The 18,915-nt window shown below is 58.5% G+C and overlaps 1 protein-coding gene across 1 annotated transcript; it reads right to left on the reverse strand.

The window, feature by feature from the left end:
* Nucleotides 1-141: 141 nt before the first annotated feature.
* Nucleotides 142-18,641, reverse strand: RAVER1 (ribonucleoprotein, PTB binding 1). The gene is given in 13 exon segments (XM_060181714.1): nucleotides 142-1,606; nucleotides 1,705-1,788; nucleotides 2,144-2,272; nucleotides 2,470-2,568; nucleotides 4,447-4,773; nucleotides 4,846-5,009; nucleotides 6,715-6,802; nucleotides 8,329-8,417; nucleotides 8,526-8,661; nucleotides 8,767-8,958; nucleotides 12,907-13,376; nucleotides 16,058-16,124; nucleotides 18,233-18,641. Coding segments are annotated over 13 exon segments (2,304 nt in total). The 5' UTR covers nucleotides 18,545-18,641; the 3' UTR covers nucleotides 142-1,459.
* Between the last annotated feature and the right edge of the window lie 274 nt (nucleotides 18,642-18,915).

Below are 18,915 nucleotides of genomic sequence, written 5' to 3' on the forward strand. Positions count from 1 at the left end.
AGAAGCGCAGTCCTCCTCCTAGTGTGGAGAGGGGGGCTTCCTGCAGGTGGAGGGCGCCGCCAAACCAGCTGAGTGCGGCGAGCCCCTTTCATCCCAGCCTTGCCCTCCCAAGCCCACCAGCGTGCCCCAAGAAATACACGATTTTATTATTTTTTTTAAAACCGTTTACTTACAAACTTTAATTCAGCAAAGGTGGGAGAGGAGAGACACCCCTCTCCTGGAGTGGACAAGGGACAAAGAAGAGAACCCCCACCAGAATGGAGTTGGGGGTGGGTGGGTAGCCAGGAACAGATGATCTGCTTGGAGCTGCCTGGCTTCTGGCAGTGGGCCGGAAGGAGGCTAGCTCTGGACGACCTGGGCTGGCTAGGGGCAAGGTGGGGAGGGGACAGGAGGCTCAGTGCCTCTGGTTTAGACAAGCAGACAGGGCAGGAAGGATTATGGGTTGGGAATTGGAGGGGGGGGGGCTGGTTTGCCAAGACCAGAATTTGGGCATTCTACCATCTCAGGGGTGGGTCCATGTAAGGGGGAGAGCACAGGGCAGAGATGGGAGGGGGGACAATCTCCCCAAACCAGTTATTTGGTCCTGAGTCAAGCTTCCACAAATGGGGGGGGGGGGCGAGGACCACGGGGTGTCAGAAGGGCTCTTGGGGAGCAGGGGATGTCTGGGGCCCGGCTTTAAGGCATCAGAAACGCCGGGGTGGCTCCCAGGTGAGGCAGGTAGAATTCGGAAAGGAACAGGGTGGGATGGGAGGGTACACAGCAGGCCTGCAGGTTCTAACTTAAAGGGGAATGGAATGGAGTGCCCCTTCCCCCCACCCACCCCCCAACACACACATGCGCACAGTGGGCCTGGCGGGCGTGGGAGCTAGGTCTTGGCATTTTTTTTTTTTTAAATACAAATGAGCACAAGGAAATAAAAGTCAGTTGTCCGAGTTAAAAAAAAAAAAAAAAAAAAGAGGAAGGGTGCGGGGGGGGGGGGGGGGGGAGACACAGTTTTGATCCTGGTGGGGAACTGAGGTCAGGCTCCAAGGCACTGGACAGGCTTGGGGGGGGGGATGGGCTGTGTGTGTGTGTGGGGTGGGGACTCCTTAGATGGTGGGATTCAAGCAAGGGAGGCAGGGCAGAGGAGGGGGGGGGAGAGAGAGAAAGCACCAGCCGGGCAAGCCCCTCTCACTTAAGGCTGCGAGTGGATCACAGTGACCCCATGTCCCCCCACCACCACTACCACACCCTGGATTCCCTCGCTCTCCACCCCTTGGGTTCCAGCTGGTCTATCGAGATTTTTTTTTTTCTTCCAGAGATGTTTTTCCATTACTGAGAGGGGGAGGAGGGAAAAGGAAAAAAAAAAAAACCAAAAAAAAAAAAAAAAAAAAAACCCACCAAACAGAGACCCCCCCCCTCTCCCAAGAGAACCCCTCCAAAAAAGAAAAAGCGATTTGGTGCGGGTCATGTCGGGTGCCTAGAAAATCCTCTTCCGCTTCAGGTAGGAGTCCGCATAGTGACCCCCCAGGCCCTGGGAGTGCTGGCCGATGTAGCTGCCTTCCGGGCTGGGCTCGGGAGAGGGCAGCAGGTGGGCAAAGCTGCGCTTCTGGCCGCCCAGAGGGGTCTGGAGACAGAGTGGAGGGGGGAGCGCGCGGTTAGGGGCCGGCGGGGGGCTGGGGGGACAGCCCCCGCCCGCAGGTGCCCTCTGCCCGTCGGCGGTACCTTGAGCAGGTGGCCGTGGCCATCGGGGCCAGGCCCCAGGCCCAGGAGTCCTTCTCCAGAGCCCAGCGGGGAAGAGCCCACAGCCTAGGGGATGGGGCACGTGATCTCCGGTCGTTCCCCCCACCCCAAGCCCTGCACCCCATGACTTCAGGTCAGTGGGCCTCAGTTCCTCCCTGAAACGCTGACTTCTGGTCTCTGGGTCCCAGTCCCTCCCCCCGGACTTCCGGTCTGTTTCCGCCTCAGTTTCCCCTCTGTACCCTCTACCCCACTGACTTCCAGTCTCTGGGTCCCAGTCTCTTCCTATTCGCCCACACCCACGACTTGAGGTGTTTGGGCCTCAGTCTCCCCCACTCTCCCACCCGATGACTTCTGGTCCCTGGGCCTCAGTTTTCCCCAGGCTACTTGTACCTGTCCCGGGGTGTCCCTGGGGGCCTCTCACCTTGTTCAGATGGCTCTGCTTCAGGCCAGCCTGGAGGCCGCTGGTGAAGTAAGAGGCGGGGGAGCCCGAGTAGAAGAGGGAGCCCCCACCGCCACCCCGCTCGCTGAAGCCGCTGGGCGGGGGGGACAGCTGTGGACAGAGGGGCACCCGTTATGCTGCACTGCCGCTTCCACCAGGCAGGCCCTGGGGACTACCACCACCCGTACAGTCCCAGGACAGAGGTCACGTTCACAAACAGCTGTTTGCAGTGGGGTCCCCTTGTGGCCGGACAGTCTCCCCAACTCCACAGTCCCACAGCAGAAAAGGGGAGGGGGGGTGGCGTTTACCCTGTGCCGGCTGGGACCGTGAGGACCGTGGGGGCCGTGGGGGCCGTGGTGTCCGAGGCCAGGCTCCCGTGGGTGGAAGTGCCGCCGAGGTCCTCCATCCTGAAGAAGGGAGATGAGAGTTGTGGGGGGCACGGGTAACGGGGTGGTGAAACACTGAAGTTCACACCACACTCACTCTTCTGCCTGCCTGAGGCTCTGAGGTCCCAGGTTCAAGCTGTAGCTACAACAGATGCCTGCCCACCCTCCACGGGACTCCCTGGGTGCTGTGCCTGGTGCTGAGAGAGGAGAGACCCCACAGCCCTGCCCACCCTCCATGGGGCTCCCTGGGTGCTGTGCATGGTGCTGAGAGAGGAGAGACCCCACAGCCCTGCCCACCCTCCATGGACTCCCTGGGTGCTGTGCCTGGTGCTAAGACCCCCACAGCCCTGCCCACCCTCTATGGGGCTCCCTGGGTGCTGTGCCTGGTGCTGAGAGAGGAGAGACCCCACAGCCCTGCCCACCCTCCATGGGGCTCCCTGGGTGCTGTCCAGGGTGCTGAGAGAGGAGAGACCCCACAGCCCTGCCCACCCTCCATGGGGCTCCCTGGGTGCTGTGCCTGGTGCTGAGAGAGGAGAAACCTCACAGCCCTACCCACCCTCCATGGGCTCCCTGGGTGCTGTGCAGGGTGCTGAGAGAGGAGAGACCCCACAGCCCTGCCCACCCTCCATGGGGCTCCCTAGGTGCTGTGCAGGGTGCTGAGAGAGGAGAGACCCCACAGCCCTGCCCACCCTCCATGGGCTCCCTGGGTGCTGTGCCTGGTGCTGAGAGAGGAGAGACCCCACAGCCCTGCCCACCCTCCATGGGGCTCCCTGGGTGCTGTGCATGGTGCTGAGAGAGGAGAGACCCCACAGCCCTGCCCACCCTCCATGGGCTCCCTGGGTGCTGTCCATGGTGCTGAGAGAGGAGAGACCCCACAGCCCTGCCCACCCTCCATGGACTCCCTGGGCGCTGTGCCTGGTGCTGAGAGAGGAGAGACCCCACAGCCCTGTCCACCCTCCATGGGCTCCCTGGGTGCTGTGCCTGGTGCTGAGAGAGGAGAGACCCCACAGCCCTGCCCACCCTCCATGGGCTCCCTGGGTGCTGCGCCTGGTGCTGAGAGAGGAGAGACCCCACAGCCCTGCCCACCCTCCATGGGGCTCCCTGGGTGCTGTCCAGGGTGCTGAGAGAGGAGAGACCCCACAGCCCTGCCCACCCTCCATGGGGCTCCCTGGGTGCTGTGCCTGGTGCTGAGAGAGGAGAAACCTCACAGCCCTACCCACCCTCCATGGGCTCCCTGGGTGCTGTGCAGGGTGCTGAGAGAGGAGAGACCCCACAGCCCTGCCCACCCTCCATGGGGCTCCCTAGGTGCTGTGCAGGGTGCTGAGAGAGGAGAGACCCCACAGCCCTGCCCACCCTCCATGGGCTCCCTGGGTGCTGTGCCTGGTGCTGAGAGAGGAGAGACCCCACAGCCCTGCCCACCCTCCATGGGGCTCCCTGGGTGCTGTGCATGGTGCTGAGAGAGGAGAGACCCCACAGCCCTGCCCACCCTCCATGGGCTCCCTGGGTGCTGTCCATGGTGCTGAGAGAGGAGAGACCCCACAGCCCTGCCCACCCTCCATGGACTCCCTGGGCGCTGTGCCTGGTGCTGAGAGAGGAGAGACCCCACAGCCCTGTCCACCCTCCATGGGCTCCCTGGGTGCTGTGCCTGGTGCTGAGAGAGGAGAGACCCCACAGCCCTGCCCACCCTCCATGGGGCTCCCTGGGTGCTGTGCCTGGTGCTGAGAGAGGAGAGACCCCACAGCCCTGCCCACCCTCCATGGGCTCCCTGGGTGCTGTGCCTGGTGCTGAGAGAGGAGAGACCCCACAGCCCTGCCCACCCTCCATGGGCTCCCTGGGTGCTGTGCCTGGTGCTGAGAGAGGAGAGACCCCACAGCCCTGCCCACCCTCCATGGGGCTCACCGAAGGGTAGTCGTAGCCATAGCTGTCAGGTTCGGGGGGCAAGCGGGCATTGGCGAGGGGGTTGAGCATTCGGGACTTGAGGTGGAAGGCTTTGCTACCACCGCCTCCTGGGGCCGCAGGGTTGGGCGGGGGGCCTTCAGGGGGCCGGCGGCTTCTCCCCGAAGGGCCCGCCGAGCCCCCCCAGCCCCGGGGCTCCTTGCTCGGCAGGCTGCTGGCAGGGAGCAGGCTATGCAGGTTCAGGTACGGATTCAGAGGGATCCGGAAGTCTTTGGGGGGCTCCCCCAGCAGCGAGCCCTGTGACAGGAGGGGCAGGGTTCAGGAGGGTGGCTTGTGTTGGGGTCTTGGGGGCTGTGGGGTGGATGGGAGGCACACAGCAGAGAAATGACAGGGCCGCCTCACCCCTCCGTCTTTCTGTAGGCCTCGGAGTCCAGGGCCGCGCAAGCCCCTGGGGTCTGGGGGTGGGGTGAGCTGGGAGCCCAGGCCCATGCCTTCGCGGTCACCCCCAGATCCTCGCATCGGCAGTAGGGGTGGTGGCTTCCCGCGGCGAGGAGGGGGCTCAGGGCCTGTGGGCAGACGAGGGAAGAGGTGGAGGAGGGGGTGTCAGCAGGCCAGGGGACCGGGGACTCCTGCTTCCCTTCGTCTCTGGGGAGTACCCACACAGGTCCCCCGCCCCCACTCGAAGAGACTCAGGGAGCGTCAGGCCTCATACAACTGGGACTGGAGCCCTCTGCACTCCGTGACTTCTGGTCCCCGGGCCTCAGTTTCCCCTCAAATCTTGCACCCCATGACTCCTGGTCCCGGGGCCTCAGTTTCCCCTCAGAATCTTGCACCCCATGACTCCTGGTCCCCAGGCCTCGGTTTCCCCTCAGAACCTTGCACCCCATAACTCCTGGTCCCTGGGCTGTGGTTTCCCCTCAAATCTTGCACCCCATAACTCCTGGTCCCCGGGCTGTGGTTTCCCCTCAGAATCTTGCACCCCATGACTTCTGGTCCCCAGGCCTGTTTCCCCTCAGAACCTTGCACCCCATAACTCCTGGTCCCTGGGCTGTGGTTTCCCCTCAGAATCTTGCACCCCATGACTTCTGGTCCCCAGGCCTCAGTTTCCCCTCAGAACCTTGCACCCCATAACTCCTGGTCCCTGGGCTGTGGTTTCCCCTCAAATCTTGCACCCCATAACTCCTGGTCCCCGGGCTGTGGTTTCCCCTCAGAATCTTGCACCCCATGACTTCTGGTCCCCAGGCCTCAGTTTCCCCTCAGAACCTTGCACCCCATAACTCCTGGTCCCTGGGCTGTGGTTTCCCCTCAAATCTTGCACCCCATAACTCCTGGTCCCCGGGCTGTGGTTTCCCCTCAAATCTTGCACCCCATAACTCCTGGTCCCTGGGCCTCAGTTTCCCCTCAGAATCTTGCACCCCATAACTCCTGGTCCCTGGGCCTCAGTTTCCCCTCAGAATCTTGCACCCCATAACTCCTGGTCCCTGGGCTGTGGTTTCCCCTCAAATCTTGCACCCCATAACTCCTGGTCCCCAGGCTGTGGTTTCCCCTCAAATCTTGCACCCCATAACTCCTGGTCCCCAGGCCTCAGTTTCCCCTCAGAATCTTGCACCCCATAACTCCTGGTTCCCGGGCTGTGGTTTCCCCTCAAATCTTGCACCCCATAACTCCTGGTCCCTGGGCCTCAGTTTCCCCTCAGAATCTTGCACCCCATAACTCCTGGTTCCCGGGCCTCAGTTTCCCCTCAGAATCTTGCACCCCATAACTCCTGGTCCCCGGGCCTCAGTTTCCCCTCAGAACCTTGCACCCCATAACTCCTGGTCCCCGGGCCTCAGTTTCCCCTCAGACATCCTGAACTCCATGAGTTCCAGTCCCTGCGTCTGTTTTTCTCAGACTATCTGCCCCATGACTCCTGGTCTCCAGGCCTCAAGACACCCTGCACCCCGTGACTTCAGGCCTCCAGGCTTCAATTTCCCCTCAGACATCCTGAACCCCATGACTTCTGGTCCCTGAGCCTCAGTTTCCCTCAGATATCCTACACCCTATGATTTCTGGTCTCTGTGCCTCAGTTCCCCTGACATCCTGCACCCCATGACTTCCAGTCCCTAAGCTTCAGTTCTTTCCCCACCGATGACTTCTAGTCGCATGACTTCTGGTCCCTGCTCCCCACTGCCTGCACCCTATGACTTCCGGTCTCTGAACCTCAGTTCCCAGATCGGGAAGGGGTGGGGGGGAGAAGATTCAGTAAGGATGTCTGGAGAGCAAGGAGGTTACCTGCAGGCATCTCCCCGAGGAGGGGATTGGCGGGTGGGCCCCCTGGCTGGAGGGGCCCCATGGGCGAGTCTCCCAGGATCCCAGGTTTCTAACGACAGATCACAGATGAGTCAGCTCTATGCTGTCCACCAGAAGCACAAACAGCACCCCACCCAGTGGATGGGGCACCCCGCTTGGGGGTCAGGTATAAAAAAGACAAAATGCAGGGACCGTAATAAGGATCCCGGTTCGAGCCCCCGGCTCCCCACCTGCAGGGGAGTCGCTTCACAGAGGGTGAGGCAGATCTGCAGGTGTCTTTCCCCGTCCTCCCCTCCGCTCTCCGTTTCTCTGTCCTAGCCAATGACGACGACATCAATAAGAGCGACAATAATAACAACAGTAAAACAAGGGCAACAAAAGGGAGTAAGAAAAAAGAAAAAAAAAAAAAAAAAAGACAAGATCATTTGGCCAAGATGCTGACTTGAGCCTCCCTCCTTCCTTGCTGATCAGAGAGAGCCCTGCTCAGCTCTGGCTGGTGGTGGTGTTGGGGACTGAGTCTTTTTGTAGCACTACTGTGCTATCTCCTAGGCTGTGGCTTCTTTTTTTCTTGTTGATTACTCAAAACTTTACACATGTGGGACTTTTATGGTTTGTCTGCTGAACAAATCTTACGCCCTGCTCAGCTCTGGCTGGTGGTGGTGCTGGGGATGGAACCTGGGACCTCAGAGCCTCAGGCAGGAGACTTTTTATGAACCTAACTAGTCCTTCCCTTTTATTTACTTATTTTTTGAAATGTCTTTTTTTAATTACCTCTATTTATTTATTTATTGGATAGAGACAGCCAGAAACTGAGAGGAAAGGGGTGATAGAGGAGAGAGAAATAAGACACCTGCAGCCCTGCGTCACCGATTGTGAAGCTTTCCCCCTATAGGTGGGAACCGGGGATTCGAACCTGGGTCCTTGCACGTTGTAACATGGGCACTCAACCAGGTGTGCCACCACCAGCCCCCCCTTTTCTTTTATGTGAAAAATAAGCTGTACTTTTGTAAACCACCAAGTCTTTACCAGGAGGTTCCGAGTTCCATCTCAAAACAGTCCATCTGTCTTAGAAACTTTATTATTTTATATAATAAGGGTTATCGTTGGGGCTCGGTGCCAGCACTACGAATCCACTGCTCCTGGAGGCTATTTTTTCCAATTTTGTTGCCCTTGTTGTGGTTGTTATTGTTATAGCGGTTGTTGTTGGATAGGACAGAGAGAAACGGAGAGAGGAGGGGAAGACAGAGAGGGGGAGAGAAAGACAGACACCTGCAGACCTGCTTCACCGCCTGTGAAGCAGGTAGGGAGCCGGGGGCTCGAACCGGGATCCTTCTGCCTGTCCTTGTGCCATGTGTGCTTAACACGCTGCGCTATCAACCAGCCCTTATTATATTTTAATTATAACCTCCCCCTCCCCCAAGAGCACTGCTCAGCTCTGGTTTATGGTGGTGCGGGGGGATTGACGCCGGGATGCTTCCACTTCAGGAAGATACACCCCTTCTGCTTCTGCGAGGCATGGAGGAGTGGGGTCCCCCCCAATCCAACCCCGACTCCGTTTCAGTTGTCTCTGGGGTTGGGGGGGTGCAGAGACCTTACCTTCTGGCCCTGCAGGGCGAGTTGTAACAGCGCCGTGGACAGTGCCGGCCCGTTGAGTAGTGGCATGGCTGGGGGGGCTCCCAGGAGGCCTGAGTGGGGGGCGAGAGAGAAAGAGAGACACAGAGACAAGGGCTATGGCGATGAGCCCTCTGTTCCCTCTCCCCACTCCCATCCCCGAACTGCAGCATCCCACTTACCCTGCTTGCCCCCCGTGCCCGCCTGGGGGTTGATGAGTGGGTTTAGCAGGAGCTGGAGGGAGGCCGAGGGCCCCAAGTGGCTGAGGAGTTGAAGGAGGTTGGGCTCGGGGAGGAGGCCTTTGCCACGGTTCAAGGCCTGTGGGGTGGGGATGAGCCGGGTTTGGGGTTCGAGAGGCCACCCGGACCCGGGGGAACACCCCCACCCTACCCCACGCCCCCAAGTGAGGCTGAGATGACTCACTGTGGCCTGGGCAGCGATGAGCGCAGCCAGCATGCTGCGGCCGGGGGGTCCCGGGGCGCAGAAGGAGACCCGCAGCCGGCTGCCCCCCAGAGACAGCCCGTCCGCTTGCTGCTGGGCCTCCTCGGCCTCCTCGGCTGTCTCGTATTCCAGCACCGCGAAGCCCTTCAGCTGCCCGTCCTGCCCGTACGCCAGCTGCGGGGAAAGGGACGGCTTAGCGGCAAAGTTCACGGGTTCGATTCCCGGAAATGCAGCGGCCTAGGGAGGCTCTGCGTTTTCTGGTCTGGCGTGTCTCTCTCTCCTCTCCATGCCCCCCCCCCCATTTTCATGCATCAGTAAATAATCCAAGATCCCCTGCATCACATATGTTAGAGGGACGTTGTTTCTGATTGGCCCATGCGTACAATTGTGCCCTCCTTAAAAAAAAGGGGGGGGGGAATCAGGCGGAGGCTCACTGGGTTAAGCGCACGTGGTGCAAAGCACAAGGACCGGCATAAGGATCCGGGTTCGAGCCTCCGGCTCCCCACCTGCAGTGGAGTCGCTTCACAGGCGGTGAAGCAGGTCTGCAGGTGTCTGTCTTTCTCTCTCCCTGTCTGTCTTTCACTCCTCTCTCCATTTCTCTCTGTCCTATCTAACAATGACGACATCAATGACAACAATAACGACAACAACAAAAAGACAACAAGGGCAAAAAAGGGGAAAATAAACACACACACACACACACACAAAGGGAGTCAGGTGATGGCGCAGCCGGTTAAGCACACATGGCATAAAGACCGGTTTAAGGATCCCGGTTCGAGCCCCCTGGCTCCCCACCTGCAGGGGAGTCACTTCACAGGTGGTGAAGCAAGTCTGCAGGTGTCTTTCTCTCCCCCTCTCTCCATTTCTGTCTTATTAATAACAACAACATCAATAACAACCACAACAATGTTAAACAACAAGGGCAACAAAAGGAAAAGTAAAAAAAAAAAAAAATAGGGGCGTGGTCCGGGAGGTGGCGCAGCACATGTATCTCCTCTTATCTTTCTCATAAACACATAAAATAATAAAAAGTAAAAAAAGAATAGGGAGTAGGGCAGCAGTGCACTGGGTTAAGCGCACGTGGAGCAAAGCGCAAGGACCGGCGTGAGGTTCCCGGTTCGAGCCCCCGGCTCCCCAACCTGCAGGGGAGTCGCTTCCCAGGCGATGAAGCAGGTCTGCAGGTGTCTGTCTTTCTCTCCCCTCTCGATTTCTGTTTCTATCTAATTAAAAAAAAAAAAAAAGAATTCAGGGGTGGCACACCTGGTTAAGGATCCAGGTTCAAGTCCCTGGTCCCCACCAGCAGGGGGAGGTGTCATCAATGGGGAAGCAGGGCTGTAGGTATCTATCTCTCTCCATCTCTTTATCTTCATTTACTTTTATATCTCCCTCCCTCTTTTACTAGAGCCCTGTTCGGCTCTGGTTTATGGTGGTTGAGGGGATTGAACCTGGGACTTGAACCTCAGGCATTAGTCTCTTTGCATAATCATTATGCTATGTAACCCCCCACCCCTCGCCCCTAACAGTTTCAGCCATGCTTCACCATCTAAGAAGCTTTCTCCCCTGCAAGTGGGGACTGGGGGCTTGAACCTGGGTCCTTGTGCACTGTAGTGTGTGCACTTAACCAAGGGCACCACCGTGCGGCCACATTTATTTATTCACTGTACTGATGGTTTTCATGTTTAAATAAGCAATCTTATTTACTTGTTGAATTCCCCTCCCCCCCCCCCCAGAGGCATCTCAACACTGGCTTCTGGTGGTGCTGGGGACTGAACCTGGGACCTCAGAGCCTTAGGCAGGATTCTGAGTTCATCACTGTTTTTTCCTCCCCAACTCCTGTTAATTTACACACACACACACACACACACACACACACACACACACACACACACACACAGGTTTGGTTTACTAGGCTGTGGAGATTAGCAGGATGGTTCTGCAAAAATAAATAAATAATAAATAAATAAATAAAACACTCTCCTGCCTGAGGCTCTGAGGTCCCAGGTTCAATCCCCAGAAACCAGATCAAATCCCTAGAAACAACCATAAGCCAGAATAAAGCAGGACTCTGGGGTCTCTCTCACTAAAATTAATTAAAAGAAGAAACTGGAGCCAGGCAGCGGGAACTCAATCGAGCACACGCCACAGTGTGCAAGGACCCAGGTTTGAGCCCCGGTGTCCCCACCTGCGTGTGTGTGTGTGTGTGTGGGGGCGTCATGAGTCTCTCCTGCTTTCTCTTGATTTCTGTCTCTACCCCAGTAAATTAATTACTAGTAAGTGATTTTTTTAATATTTATTTCTATTTATATTCCCTTTTGTTGCCCCTGTTGGTTTTCATTGTTGTTATAGTTAATATTGTTGTTGTTACTGATGTCGTTCGTTGTTGGATAGGACGGAGAGAAATGGAGAGAGGAGGGGAAGACAGAGAGGGGGAGAGAAAGACAGACACCTGCAGACCTGCTTCACCGCCTGGGAAGCGACTCCCCTGCAGGTGGGGAGCTGGGGGCTCGAACCGGGATCCTTATGCCGGTCTTTGCGCTTTGCGCCACCTGCGCTTAAGACATTTTTTTTTCTTTAAGCTGACCTCCTGGGACACAGAGAGCGCTCCCCTGTCTTATGCTCACAGCCACCGTTGAGCCCAGGCAACTGGTGGGAGACGCCACAGCACTGGGGAAAGCTCTAAGCGTCCTGTGGCATCTCTCTCTTCCTCTCTCACCCTTAATTTTTTTTTTTTAAATATCTGACTTGAGATAGAGAAGTCGGGGTGGGCAGGGCGGCTTGTGGCGCACCTGGTTGAGCACAGGTGTTCACGATGCGCAAGGACCCAGTTTCTAGCCTCAGGCCCCCATTATCAGGGGGAAAAATTTTGTAAGTGGTGGAGCAGTGCTGCAGGTGTCTGTCTCCCTCTTTATATCCCTCTCCTCTGTTGATTTCTCTATCTCTATCCCATAAAGACAAAAAAGATTTAAAAAAAGAAGAAAAATGAAGAGGGAATGGGGCAAGACAGAAAGGGGAAGAGTAGCTCTGACCCCATCGCTCATAAAGCTTCCCCCGCAGGTGGGGACGGGGGCCTCGAGCATTGTAGAAGGACCACTGGCCGCCAATTGGCTTACCTACCTCAGTTTCCAGTGCGCTCTCTCTCTCTCTTTCTCTCTCTCTCTCTCTCTGTCTTACAAACAAACTCATCTGTGAGATCCCCAGGTTCGATCCCCGGTGTCTCATGTGGCAGAGACACACTCTGTTCCCCCCTCCCGTCTTTTTTTAAAAAAATATATTGGGAGTCGGGTGGTAGCACAGCAGTTAAGCACACGTGGTGCAAAGTGCAACGACCGGAGTAAGGATCTCAGTTCGAGCCCCCGGCTTCCCACCTGCAGGGGAGTCGTTTCACAGGCAGTGAAGCAGGTCTGCAGGTGTCTATCTTTCTCTCCTCCTCTCTGTCTTCCCCTCCTCTCTCCATTTCTCTCTGTCCTATCCAACAACGACATCAACAACAACAATAAAAACAAGGGCAACAAAAGGGAAAATAAGTATGATGAAAAATAAGAGTTCTGAATTCTTAAAAAAAAAAAAAATATATATATATATATATTAGGGAGTCGGGCAGTAGCACAGCTGGTTAAGCGCAGGTGGCGCCAAGCGCAAGGACCGGCATAAGGATCCCAGTTCGAGCCCCCGGCTCCCCCGCCTGCAGGGGAGTCGCTTCACGGGCGGTGAAGCAGGTCTGCAGGTGTCTGTCTTTGTCTCCCCCTCTGTCTTCCCCATCTCTCTCCATTTCTCTCTGTCCTATCCAACAACGATGACAGCAATAACAGTAATAATAATAATCATCATAATAAATAACCACAACAAGAAACTCTGGCTTCTGGTGGTACTGGGGATTGAACCTGGATCTTTCTGGTGGGGCTGGGGGATTGAACCTGAATCTCTCTTATCCAAGTACTAGCCAGGCCCGACCCTGCTTAGTTTCCCGAGATTGGGAATGTTCAGGTGGGTATGGCCGTAGTCGAGAGAGTGTGTGTGTGTGTGTGTGTGTGTGTGTGTGTCTGTCTGTCTGTCTGTCTCTCTCTCCCCTTCCTAGGAAAGCAGAGGGCCCTCTGGAGGAAGACGAGGAGGGGGAGAACCAACCTGGCAGAAGGTGGGGGTGTGCGTGGCTGAGAGCGCCTGGCGCAGGGCGTCGGTGTCGTTGAAGCCGGGGGGCAGGTGGTCGACGCACAGGCAGCGGGAGTGCAGCAGTGCGGGCGTGAGCTGCGTGGCGTCGGTCCAGTGCACGTAGAGCGTGCGCTGCCCCAGCGGCTTGCCCAGCAGGTCGGACTTGGCCCGGGCGGCCGAGTCCTTCTTCATGTACTCGGCGAAGCCGTAGCCCTTGGAGTGGCCGCTGCGGCCGCTGTACACCAGGAAGCAGCGCTCCAGGGAGCCGAAGGGCCGCACCAGCTCCTCAAACTGCTGCTGGCTCAGGCTGGGCGGCAGGTTGGCCACGCACAGCAGCGCGTCGGTCGGCTGCAGCTGCACCGACAGCTCCCGCTCCCGCAGCTGGCTCTGGTGGAAGGCGGCGATGGCCGCCTCGGCCTGCTCCCCGTTCAGCAGGGTGACGAAGGCTGCGGGGAGAGAGACAGAGGGGGGAGAGAGGAGGAGAGAAGACAGAAAAAAGGACACACACACACACACACAGAGAGACACAGGAAGAAAGAGGTAAAGAGAAGAGAGAAGACAGACGTAAAGAGAGAGGGAGGGAGTTGGGAAAAGAGGGGAAAAGAAGTGAGAAGATAGGGGAAAAGGGAAAGAGAAAGGTTGAGAGTAAGAGAGAAGACAAAAGGGAAAAGGGGGAGAGGGAGAAAGATGGAGAGAAGAGGGGGAGAAAGAGGAACAGAGGAGAAGACAGGGGAAAAGGGAGACGGAGAGGGGGAGAGAGCGGGGGGGGAGGGAGAGGGGTGAACGAGAGGGAGAGGAGAGAGGGAGAGAAGAGGGGGAAAAGGGAGAGAAGGAGAGGAAGAAGACAGAAGGAGGGAAAAGGGGGAGGGAGAGGGAGAGAGGAGGGGAGAGGGAAAGGCAGAAGAGGGAAGCGAGAAAGGGTAGGAGAGTGAGAGCGATGTTGTTACCAGAGAAAGGGAGGTAGTGGGAGAGAAAGGAATAAAGAGGGAGTCGAGGAACGGAGGGAGAGAAGAGAGGAAGAGGAAAAAGAGCAGGAGAGGCAGGGTCAGGGCCAGCCGGAGCCTGTCCCCTTCCATCCTCCTGCTACCCCCACCCCAGGCCCCTGACCCCACCCCCAAGTCCCATCCAAGGAGGAGAGGTTAAGCTCGGGGTCACTGGCTTCCAGATCTCTATTACTGTCCCTGTTTTCGTTTTTAATTCACATCATCTCTATGTATTTATTGGATAAGCACAACCAGAAGTCAAAGCAGGGGGGAGATCAAGAGAGAGAGACAGAATGGACGGGGGGCAGAGAGCAGACCGGTTATGCAAAGAGACTCTAGTGCCTGAGGCTCCAAAGTCCCAGGTTCAATCCCCCTGCACTATCCTAAGTCAGAGCTGAGCAGTGCCCTGGTGTTTCTGTGTTTCTCTCTATCTGCACCTCTCTCAAAAACAAATTAAATACTAAAAAAAAAAAGGGGGAGTCGGGCGGTAGCACAGCGGGTTAAGTGCACATGGCGCTAAGCGCAAGGACCGGCGGCGTAAGGACCCCGGTTTGAGCCCCTGGCTCCCCACCTGCAGGGGAGGAGTCACTTCACGCGCAGTGAAGCAGGTCTGCAGGTGTCTGTCTGTCTCTCCCCCTCCTCTCTCAATTTCTGTCAAAAAAAAAAAAATCAAAAGTAAATAAATAAGAGACCAACAGGCACCTACATTCCTACTTCAATGCTCATGAAGCCCGCCCCCCCAATGGGGACCCGGGGCTCGAACCTGGGTCCTTGCACATAGTAACTTAGGCAATCAGCCAGGTGTGTTACTACCTAGGTTTTTCAATTTCTCTCTTTCTCTCTCTCTCTCTCTCTGGTGTCCTGAGGAAAGACAACATAATGGTTCTGCAAACAGACAATCCTGCTTGAGGCTCTGAGGTCACATCCCCAAGCCAGAACTGAACAGGGCTCTGGTTGGTCTCCTGTCATTATTTGCTTTCTCCTCCTCTCCCCTAAACATGATAGAAATAAAAAAGGGGCCAGGAGGTGGTGCACCTGATTGAGTGTGCACGTATTACAGGGCTCAAGTGCCCAGGTTCAATCCCCCTAGGCCTCTCCTGCACTGGGAGGGCAGGAGGTTCAGGAGTGGTGAAGCACTGTGGTTAGTATCTCTCTTTTCCCTTTATTAAGAAGTGAAAGAATCAAGGGCTGGGGAGGACAGCTTAGAAGTTGTGCAAATGACTCTCCTGCCTGAAACTCCAAGGTCCCAGGTTCAATCTCCAGCACCACCAGAAGCCAGAGCTGAGTTGGGTTCTGGTAAAATTATGTAGTTACTGGGGTTGGCAAGACAGCTGACCTCAAAGAAGTATTGTGGGAGGCTGGGTGGCGGCACACTGGGATAAGTGCATATAGCAGGGAGCCCAAGGACCCGGTTCAAGTCCCTGGCCCCCCCACCTGCGCGCGGCGGGGGGGGGGGGGGGCTTACTTTAGAAGCGTCAAGCAGGTCTGCAAGTGTCTATCTTTCTCCGTCTTCCACTCCTGTCAATTTCTCTCTGTCCTATCAAATGATTTGTTTGTTTTCCCTTTTGTTGTCCTTGTTTATTTTATTGTTGTTGTTGTTGCTGATGTTGTTGTTGTTGGATAGGACAGAGAGACATGGAGAGAGGAGGGGAAGACAGAGAGGGGGAGAGAAAGACAGACACCTGCAGACCTGCTTCACTGCCTGGGAAGCGACTCCCCTGCAGGTGGGGAGCCGGGGGCTCGAACCGGGATCCTTCTGCCAGACCTTGCAGCTCTTGCTCTGTGCCTGTAACCCATTGCGCTACCACCCAGACTCCCCGTTAATGGATTTCTTTACCCCCTCCCCCAGCCCTGCTCAGCTCTGGCTTCTGGTGGTGCTGGGGATTGAACCTGGGACCTCAAGAGCCTCAGGTTCCAGAAGGTTCTGGGTAAGTTCAAGTCTCCACAGCCGGTTTAGCCAACACTGGGGCGGGCAGGGGCTCGTCCTGGATCCGTGCTTTTTTTTTTTTTTTTTGGGGGGGGAGGAAGCTGAGATGCAAAGTGGGGTGTCCGTCAATCTACGGGGCTTGAAGACACAGGGGCGCCGGGCCCCTCGCAGCCTCACAGCTGGTCACCCCTTGGCCTCCCCTCAGGACGCCACCCACCTGTCCCTTTGTGCTTGTCCACAAAGCAGTACTTGAGTTCATAGTCGCTCAGCAGGTCGTGAACTTCCTGGAGGGGGGAGACGGACACAAGTTGGGGAGGGCCGGCCCGGGTGGGGGCTGTAAAGGGGGACAGCCAGCCCCCCTCTGATTCCTGTGTTTTTCAACAGACTCGAGAGACAGAGGGAAGGAGAGAGACACCTGTGTGTGAAGCACCCCCTCCCCGCAGTTGGGGGGAGGCCCTGAACCCGGGTGTCCCGTGTGTCCCACTGAATGAGCCCCCTCCCCTTTCGACCACCTGTGTGTGTGGGGGGTATTCGCAGAGCCCCCCCCAGTCAATCCCAGGCCCCCCTCCACGACAGAACAAGGGAAGGGGGTTGGGAGGGGAAGCCTTTCCCAGCCACCCCCACCCCCGCAGGGCCAGCTCTGAGGGGCTAGGAGCTGGGGGGGTCCCCCAACCCTCTGTGCACCCCAGAAACGGGCTGTGCCCAGCTCATAGCACCATCACCATGCAAGGGACAAGCTCTCTAGAACCCCCATCTGTCCGTGATTCCAGGGTGCCCCCCATCTGTCTGTGATTCCAGGGGTACCCCCCATCTGTCCGTGATTCCAGAGGTGCCCCCATCCCCCCATCTGTCCGTGATTCTAGGGTGCCCCCCATCTGTCCGTGATTCCAGGGGTGCCCCCCATCTGTCTGTGATTCCAGGGGTACCCCCCATCTGTCCGTGATTCCAGAGGTGCCCCCCTATGCCCCCATCTGTCCGTGATTCCAGAGGTGCCCCCCATGCCCCCATCTGTCCGTGATTCCAGAGGTGCCCCCCTATCCCCCCATCTGTCCGTGATTCCAGGGGTGCCCCCCATCTGTCTGTGATTCAAGGGGTGCCCCCCATCTGTCCGTGATTCCAGGGTACCCCCATCTGTCCGTGATTCCAGGGTGCCCCCCATCTGTCCGTGATTCCAGAGGTGCCCCCCATGTCCCCATCTGTCCGTGATTCCAGGGGTGCCCCCCATCTGTCTGTGATTCCAAGGGTGCCCCCCATCTGTCCGTGATTCCAGGGTGCCCCCCATCTGTCTGTGATTCCAGGGGTGCCCCCCATCTGTCCGTGATTCCAGGGGTGCCCCCTATCTGTCCGTGATTCCAGGGTGCCCCCCATCTGTCCGTGATTCCAGAGGTGCCCCCCTATGCCCCCATCTGTCCGTGATTCCAGAGGTGCCCCCTATCCCCCCATCTGTCCGTGATTCCAGGGGTGCCCCCCATCTGTCTGTGATTCAAGGGGTGCCCCCCATCTGTCCGTGATTCCAGGGTGCCCCCATCTGTCCGTGATTCCAGAGGTGCCCCCCCACGCCCCCCCCCCCCGTGCCCCGAGTGGCCTGGAGCAGAGTGAAAGCAAGCACCCCAAACCGGGCGGATGCAAATCTCATTCTCTACCTTCCCCCCCTTTTCTTTTTCTTCCTCCTCCCCCCCCCCCTCTCACTTTGGGTCCAAAGAACACCGGGAACCCCAGCCCGGGCATGGGCCCCAAGGGCAGGGCACCCCGCCCCCCTCCCTCCCCCACACACGCCCCTTTTTGCTCTGAGGCCGCAAGGCCCGGTTCTCCTTCGTTAATCCGGGGATTTGGGGGACGTGTGTGCATGGGGGAGGGGGGGAGTGGTGGTGACAAGGCTCCGGGACAGGCAGGGCTTCCAGAAGCCGGACCTGAATGGGCTTCAGACCCGCAACACACACGCACACACACTTTCCAGGACACACCGGGGCGGAGGAGGAGCGGGAATGGCGGGAGCCCGCCGGGGGTGGGGTGGGGGGCACCCTGATTCTCCGGGTCTCCAGGATCCCCAGCCGAATCCCCTTCGCAACCCCCCCAACGTGCCCCCCACCCCCATTCAGGGTCCCAGATGCCCGCCGCCCCCCTCCCCCCCAGCCCGGATTCCCCGCCCCCCCCTCCTCCCGTGCAAGCCCGGTCCCGTCCAAGCGCGCGGTCGCCCCTGGCAACGGGCTCCTTCCGGTCCTCCATCGCCCTCTCCCCCCCCCCCCGCCCGCACCCGCGTGGACCCCGCGCGCCCCCCCCAACGAGTGCGCGCGCGCGCGCGCCGCCGGCGTGGCGTCGCCCCCCCTCCCCGCGCAGGCGCACGACGCCGCTTCCCGCCAGGCCGCCCTCCCCGCCCCCCCGCCCCCCATACCTGGTTGGTCACGTCCCCCGGGAGGCCCCGGATCAGGATCTTGCGGCGGTTACGGAACTGGCGCTCGGTGTGTTCCAGGCGCCTCTGGATCTCGTCGGGCTCGAGCTGGGGCAGCTCCTCGTCTGAGGCCCGGCTGTCGGCGGGCGTGGCGGGGGCGGCGGGGGCGGCGGCGGCCTCGTCGGCCTCCACCTCGGCCTCCACCTCGGCCTCAGGCTCCGGGCTCAGCGGGGGCCCGGGAGTAACGGACACGTCGGCCGCCATCTTGGGAAGCCCGGCGCCTTCTGGGACCGGCGAGCTGGGGCGGAGCGGCATAGAGCGGCAAGGCGGGCGCGGCGCCTGATTGGCCCGCGGGGAGGCCACGCCCCCTCGGCGGCTCCCCCGGCGCCCATTGGCTCCTTCCGCCTCTCGGCGGTCGAGCGGCGGCAGGCCCCACCCCCTCCGCCCGCCGAGCTGTCACTCAAAGGCCCCAGCGCCTCGCAGGTGGCGGCCTGGGTTGCTAGGGCGGCAGGTGGAATAAAAGCGCAGACGCTGGATTTGGGGGGTTTTTTCTCGTATGTTTTGCTGTAATTTTGGTTGTTGTTGTTGTTGTTGTCATCGCGGGGTTCTCACCGCGCCCGTCGGCTTTTGCCGACAAAGAGGGGTGGGGGGGCGCGGGTAAATAGCATAATGGTTATGCAAAGAGA

Source organism: Erinaceus europaeus, chromosome 23 (genome assembly GCF_950295315.1).
Source record: "Erinaceus europaeus chromosome 23, mEriEur2.1, whole genome shotgun sequence".
NCBI classification, from domain to species: domain Eukaryota; kingdom Metazoa; phylum Chordata; class Mammalia; order Eulipotyphla; family Erinaceidae; genus Erinaceus; species Erinaceus europaeus.